The 6992-nt window shown below is 35.7% G+C and overlaps 1 protein-coding gene across 4 annotated transcripts; it reads right to left on the bottom strand.

Moving 5' to 3' along the window:
* LOC109241795 lies at positions 556-3798 on the bottom strand. 4 transcript variants are annotated; one of them, XM_019408579.1, is made up of 6 exons: positions 3606-3798; positions 2815-2934; positions 1829-2218; positions 1652-1744; positions 1448-1534; positions 556-795 (listed from the first exon to the last, which is right to left on the bottom strand). In XM_019408579.1, exons 3-6 carry the CDS (start codon positions 2054-2056, stop codon positions 694-696), a joined length of 510 nt encoding a protein of 169 aa, XP_019264124.1. In that variant the 5' UTR covers positions 2057-2218; positions 2815-2934; positions 3606-3798; the 3' UTR covers positions 556-693. The 4 variants fall into 4 exon arrangements, with proteins under 4 accessions (XP_019264124.1, XP_019264146.1, XP_019264139.1 ...); XM_019408601.1 differs by having other exon boundaries at positions 1829-2044; XM_019408594.1 differs by having other exon boundaries at positions 2815-2919.

The raw sequence follows: 6992 nt of genomic DNA, 5'->3' as shown, positions 1-6992 counted from the left end.
AAATGCACAAATTCCATAAATGGCTCTATTCATAGAAGTATTAGAGATATCTATGTTCTTGAATTTCCATGTGCCATAATATTTTATCATCTTTTCACTACAAAAAAAAAAAAAAACGGGTAAATAGCGGAGGTTAAAATTGCAGTTTGCAGATGTTATAAATCTTTGCTATTTACTGTCACGGCGGTTGAGCAGACCCCCGCAGTAAGCATCGCCACTATTATTTGTGGCAGATAAATGCGCGGGTTTCCCGAACCGCCGTGACAGCATATAGCGAACGTTTCTAACCTCTGCAAACTGCAATTTTAACTTCCGCAATTTCATGCGCGAAAGTAGATTATTATTTTTAAAATTTAATATATTTTTTGAGTGTGGGGGTTGTAAACCCCCGCAATTTCTTATGTGTACACCCTAGGATCTGATCTATTTCTCTTTGGGGTTTTTAATTATCCACATCTATTTCTAAATATATTATAGAATTGATTTTTTTCATCAATTCGCCATACCCTTTCCCTAATATCAATTGAAATATTTATGCTTAAACCAAAACATTAAAATTAAGAAACATCAACATTTCATTAACCGTGAAAAATACTATGACAGAGTAGTATCATATGTCATCAAGCTAAATTAGAACATAGTTAACCGTCTATATTAGTAAGCTATTACATTGTCTTAATACATCCACTTCAATTAAAATGAATCTCTATGGTCACAGGGATTGGCGCTATTACTAGCGCCAGAAGATCTTCTTGCATCCGTCGGTGAAACGGGTCCACTAGCTGCATCACTTGGCTGCAGCAAAAAGTATTAAAAAAAGCACAAGTATTAAGAGGAGTATTAGGAAACAAGTCATTGAGATAAAATATATGTTGTCTGCATCAAGCAGTTGCAGTGAGTATTGAAGCTGATACACAAACTCTTGAGAGGAAAACAGAAGTGCAAAATTGGAAAAAAATCATCATTGTTGATGACACCATATAGTCTTAACAAGTTGAGTCCTTTTTCTATTACCCTTAGGACATATCAACACTATAATGCTTTCTTCTTCCTGCCTAAAGCAGATACACTCATTGTGTTTCCCAATTCAGTTGGCCAAATTAGTGGCAGCATAGACCTTTGTACAATTCCAAATGGACAATAAGTTTAGAGAGGCGAGAAACAACAAGCACGTACACACAGAAAATTGCAAAAAATAAAGCTAGCAGCAAGCTATTCTCATGAGAAAATTCACATAAACTTATTGTCCATTTAAAAAGATATATGAAGAAGTAAATAAAATGATCAATACCAATTCAACATAAGAACTGCGAAGGACTGCCTACAACAGATAAAAGCTTTCTAATATCTCTGTCATTTAGGGAGCTTGTTTTCAAAAATAAAAAAAAAGTTCTTGAAATAATCTAAAAATGCGCTAATTCTTAGAAGTCTCAAAGTAGTAACTTACACATTTCTTTTGCCTCCTCATTTGCATATGATCCATCTTGTTTCGTATGTGTAGCAAGATAAAGTTGTGCTCGTCCAGGCTTACTCCCTGTCTCAGCCATATGAAAATAAAAATAAGTCAGAATAGTTTAATCAAAGTGAAAGAAATAGATACAATATCTAAATTTAAATAGTAAAGTAAGGTAAATAATGTAACATCTTTCACCATTTCAGCCCTTCTTCTAAAATTAGGTTCGAAGCCACCAGTGTGTGGAACTGTTTGGTTCTTCCAATTTTCAGCATTTCTTTTACACATGTTCTAACAATAAGATACATTTCAGTCAATTATATAAATGAATAATCATATTTTTATGCATTTCAATATGACGTTTCATAAAAATACCTGAGTTTCTTCTTTATAACGGTAGTTCACAAAGGAAGTCCATTGATCCCGAGTAATACCTACAGGAACATTATCCATAATCTCATCTTTGGTTTTAAGTGGGTCTTTAAACTCATACCACATCTTCTGCCTACTTGCATCCCACTTCTTTGCAATAGAGCGATACACATATCCTCGTGAAACTTTCTCAATGGTCATAAATTTTAGTCTGCCACTCTGCGAATCCATATTTAGGACAAGGACACTTTATTCTATCTCCAACAACAGCATTAGCAAATGCAAAATCTAAAAATTGATCTAAACCAAATAAATATTCCGTCGTGTTCCTTGGCTTTCTAATCCAAGATTTATCCATAGAAAAGTAGTAACTTTCAAGTGCAGCTGATGAACCTTACAAAATATAAAGAGAAAATATCAGTTCTCTATTATTAGAATAGAGAATATTAACTATGAAGCAATAAATACATACAACAAAAGCCATCTATAATCATAAACACTACCAAACTTGAAAATCCCATAACAAAGAATGCATTTGCATAGTCACAGTCAAGTTACACCCAGTTTTGGAGTCACATTTGCTATTGAATTGTCGAAATGGCTTAACCCTTTCATCAGAATGTGTTAAACAGGAATAGAAGGCTATGATACTATTTCCAACCCTTTCATCAATGTAGTTTATAGCCATAGCAACTTCCATGTATGTATATACCAACTCAACCAACAAAAATACAGAGTGAGTAGACAACTATTTACTTAACACCAATATATTACAACAATTTCCTTGAAGTAGAATCAAAAACTAGTTGTCAAAATTGCAGAAGTTACTGAAGGGACTGTTCAGGAATGAAATCAAGGAATACAGTTATATAAAGTAGTAAGCTTTCGGTACAAACAATCCACACATAACAAGGTGCTTATTCTCATGATTCATGAACAGCAACAATTTTGAAGAACTAACCTATAAGAAGTACAAATTTCATAAGTACCTGAATTCTGAGCGAGACACCTTGAAATTGGGATTTAAGCTTGTAAAATTTTTCAATCTGATGCCTCGTCCTTATAAGATCTTTCGCTATCACCTTTACAACACCCTAGCATCAAAAGAACTTCAAATCACACAGAAAAATCAAATTCCCATCACCTTAGATTGAGGCAGACCCTATACTCATATGTAACATCAGCTTAGACACTGTAGAATATCACATCAGCTTTCCACAACACCAATGAAGCAGTCTCAGTTTACCAATAGTGTGTGATTTTTGGAAAATGGCATAAACTTTTGGACTTAAAACCAAAAGATTTCTGGAGAGAAATGTACACTATACATACAGGAAAGATCCTATAAATTTTTGGACTTAAAATAAGAAATATCTGGTATGAAAACCATACAGAAATCAAAGATCTCTTTCACCTTTAGAACCAGATAGAACTAAAAATGAAGAACATAAAGCATTGTGAAAGACTCAAAGAAATGTTCACCAAAATTCAATTAATTCTTTTTAACTATATAATAATATAAATTTTACAGTTTTAAGCTCAAGAAGCTAAACTGTATTCACTAAATTGTCTCCAGTTTGACACAACTACATTATTACCTAATCTTACCCCCTGAAGAATGAAAACATCAGAAAATAAAACTTACTGGTTGCGCCTAATTCTATAAACATACCAACAACCGACTAGATGTTAATGGCACATTCATGCAACAGATTTTTCGCCTTCAAGTGGAGATTCAAGTAGGCTTGTAGAAAAATGCAAGATTTATCAATTAAAATACCTGAAAATCAATCAATATTTTGCGCTTTCGCAGCTGGGAAACTAGTAATCGATCTCCTAAATAGGAGTCAAATTAGACTATTGAATCAAGTGAAACACTTCCATATGATGGGGAAGAACCAATGTATTCTTCAAATTGGAGGTGGGAGTATTTTGTTGAAGAACTTGATTAACGAATGGTCAGTCAGGGAGAAGCTTCCCTAAAGTAAGCAATATGAGAAAAGTTGAGCTTAAGGTACTGTATGTGCCAGTTACACTAAGTGTCACCATCGCGAGTGAGGAATTTTGTTATCCTTCGTACAGAAAGATTACCGCAAGGCGAGTAAGGATTCCTGCCCGGGATATTAGTGATAAATAAGGAGCCAGTACGTGAGGTAAGTTAAGACAAAGAAAGTAACCCAAGAAAGATTACGCGGAATATGAACGTGAGAATGGGCCGACGAGCAGTTAGTAGTTGATTCAGGAAGAGCCTAATCATGACTAGACAAGAAGTTACAGAAAAATCAGCAGATCATAGAAGATAAATGTCGTAAACCCTAACATCGAGAATTTAGTCTCGCAGTAATGTCATTATAATACTTGAGATATATTCAAACAGGGGATGGGGTAGTTAAATGTACTGTATAAGTGTTACGGGGATAAAAGAAAGTGCCACTGGGAAGGTAATCAAAATATCAGTTCAGAAGCAACCCTACAAGCACAAGGGCATGGAGGTAAGCAACTACGGATAATTATAGGCAAAGAAGGACATCAAAAGGTCCGTAATAAGCACACATCTTTACGAGGGTCAAGGGTTCTCCCTAAGTACTACAACGAAAGACTAGCTGAGGAAATAAGAAAGAAGGCTTTAATTTAAGCACAACGACCTAAAGAGGAAATGATCGTGTAACAACAGTCTCACAACAGCATTATAGCACTCCAAAGGAAAGTGGCACCTACCGTGACTAATGAACGGGAAGTAAAATTAAAAGTAATATTCGAGATCATATGAGTTGCACGAAAACTCTGGCATGTGTGGGCACTAAGATAAGCTAAGTATGGACGCAACAAGGGGGCGGAAAGACCAGGAAAAGTAATAGCTTACGTTGAAAGAAAGCTAAAATGGAACGAAAGGAATTATTCGATCAATGATCCAGAATTAGTACATTATTGATACACTCAAGATTTTTGAGCATTATCCATACATCATATATGTCTACAATCACACAGCCGTAAAAGATTCCGGCATAAATTAAAAGAAAAAATTGAGCCCAGATCATAGACAAAGGAATGAATTGTTAGAAGATTGTATCATGGATATTCCATAGCGTCCATGGAGGGCTAAAGTAATAACTAATACCATGAGCCACAGATTGGAAGATAACTTAAGCCAGCATAAAGGCCGATCAGAAGAAGAAGGAAACTAAAGAGTTACATCAACAAAGTAAATCAAGAATCTAATTATTGGACCAGAAATTATAGGAATCATGATTGAGAACATAGTAGAACCACTATTAATATTATAGGTGCAAGAGAGATAGTACAACAACTATGTTCTAAAAGGGCTATACGATAAAGCCAGTTAGAAGGATACCGATCTCATAAGAAGTCAGTATGAAACTCCCACAGGATTGTGTATGCACCAGAGGTGCAAGTATTATAATAGAGCTTCAAGTTATGGACGTGAATTACACCTAGGTGGAAGGGAGGTCATGAGAGAGATAGAAGATACGATGCGAGATTTTAAGGTAATTAAGGTAAAGGTGAACTACGTACGAGATACTCAATGGCAGAAGATCGTAAATAGTCCATACTTCGGATAAAAGGCCAGAAGCACGGGGATTCAATATCCAAGAATGATAGCGGCATCGCCAGTGGCATATCTTCTAGTCAATGATTTCTAGGTATCGAGAGGTCTAGTTAAGAAAGTAAAGAAGAGTTAGAGACAATGTGATGTCTCGCTTGATGTTCTAAAATTACACAAGGAAATTCAAGCAAGTTGAAGGAAGATTACGAGTAGTATAAATAGATATGTATAGGTCGCAAGCTAAAGTATGGTAAAACGACAAGGTTTTAGGAAGACAGGAATACGGATAAGAAAGGGTGGTGAGAAGGTGGCGAGAATGGATTAGTCCTCAGGATTAGGCCCATGAAAACAAGGGAGCTAATGGATCCTCTATGTTATAGTAAACTCAGTATAGCCTGAATAGACTCAAAGGAGTTACTCTTCATAAGTATCATTTAGAAGAGATGGAATGCTGCCCTAATAGTAGAATAAAGGTGTAATTGTGATAGATAATGGATGGCGTTTGGGCCTTCGATTGAGTAATGATTTGAAAAAAAAGAAAAGGGATTCATGAATTGTACGGGATTAAAATACCCACGTAAGAGAATCACCTTGGGATGCTATCGAATACGGTTATTGGAGCACATTGTTGCCGCTAAGTGGATCAGTAAAATTACTTCGAATATTCCTTGATGTAATGTAAGCCCTAGTGGCAAAGTATTACGTAAGAAGTTTCAAATTATCAGTGGTATATTGTAGATAAATATTGAGGTGAACCAACAATGGGTGGACAAAAGTCACAAAGTATGAGATGAGATTAGGCCGTCATTCTAAAGATGAGCAGTAATGAGGAAGCAATAAAGGACTTAAATTTAAACATATGGAATAAGCAACGAGAGTAAGCTGGGATTTGGTAGCAGACCTCAGCAACGATAAATTAAAGTAAGAGTTATTGCAGTAAATTCATACTGATGGCTAAACGGACCTATGCGATAAGATATACCAATATTCCTGAATTCAACAAAGTATCAAGCAAAAAACTTCAGTATACTCATAGATTCCCAAAGGGAAATCTTATCAAGCTCTACATATGAAGCCTAGAGATTGGGCACACTTACAAGGTCAAAATCGTACATGCTGCATGATGAAAGGTAGCAACAGTTACGAGATTGGAAGGATTCCGGCTACAAGTTGTGGTGTGAGAAGGAGGCCTAAGGGGGGAATGCCCTGGACTTTGGACTTATTCACAGATAAGTCGCCTAGATGGCAAGGGAAGTTCTAAACTATTCGGAAGATATAAGTTATGAAAATGATAAGTGCATCAGTCAACATTCGAGGACGAATGTTCCAAATGGGGGAATAATGTTACGCCCCGCAGTATTGCGTCGATGTTATGCTCTACAGTAATATATTACGATGATATTACCCTCTACAGTATTACATCATGATGATGTTACGCTTCACAGTATTAAGTTACGACAGTGTTGCACCCTGTAGTATTGTACATTGAATTTGTCGTAAGGTAATTGACATCAGTCCAAGGAAAGTTTATTCGGAGTTTATAAGGATTATGATATTTTACAAGTAATAAGTAAATTCGTAAAGATGAAAGGGGAAGCAAGT

This window comes from Nicotiana attenuata, chromosome 1, assembly GCF_001879085.1.
Source record: "Nicotiana attenuata strain UT chromosome 1, NIATTr2, whole genome shotgun sequence".
Taxonomy (NCBI): Eukaryota; Viridiplantae; Streptophyta; class Magnoliopsida; order Solanales; family Solanaceae; genus Nicotiana; species Nicotiana attenuata.
This window is presented reverse-complemented; position numbering and strand designations above follow the sequence as displayed.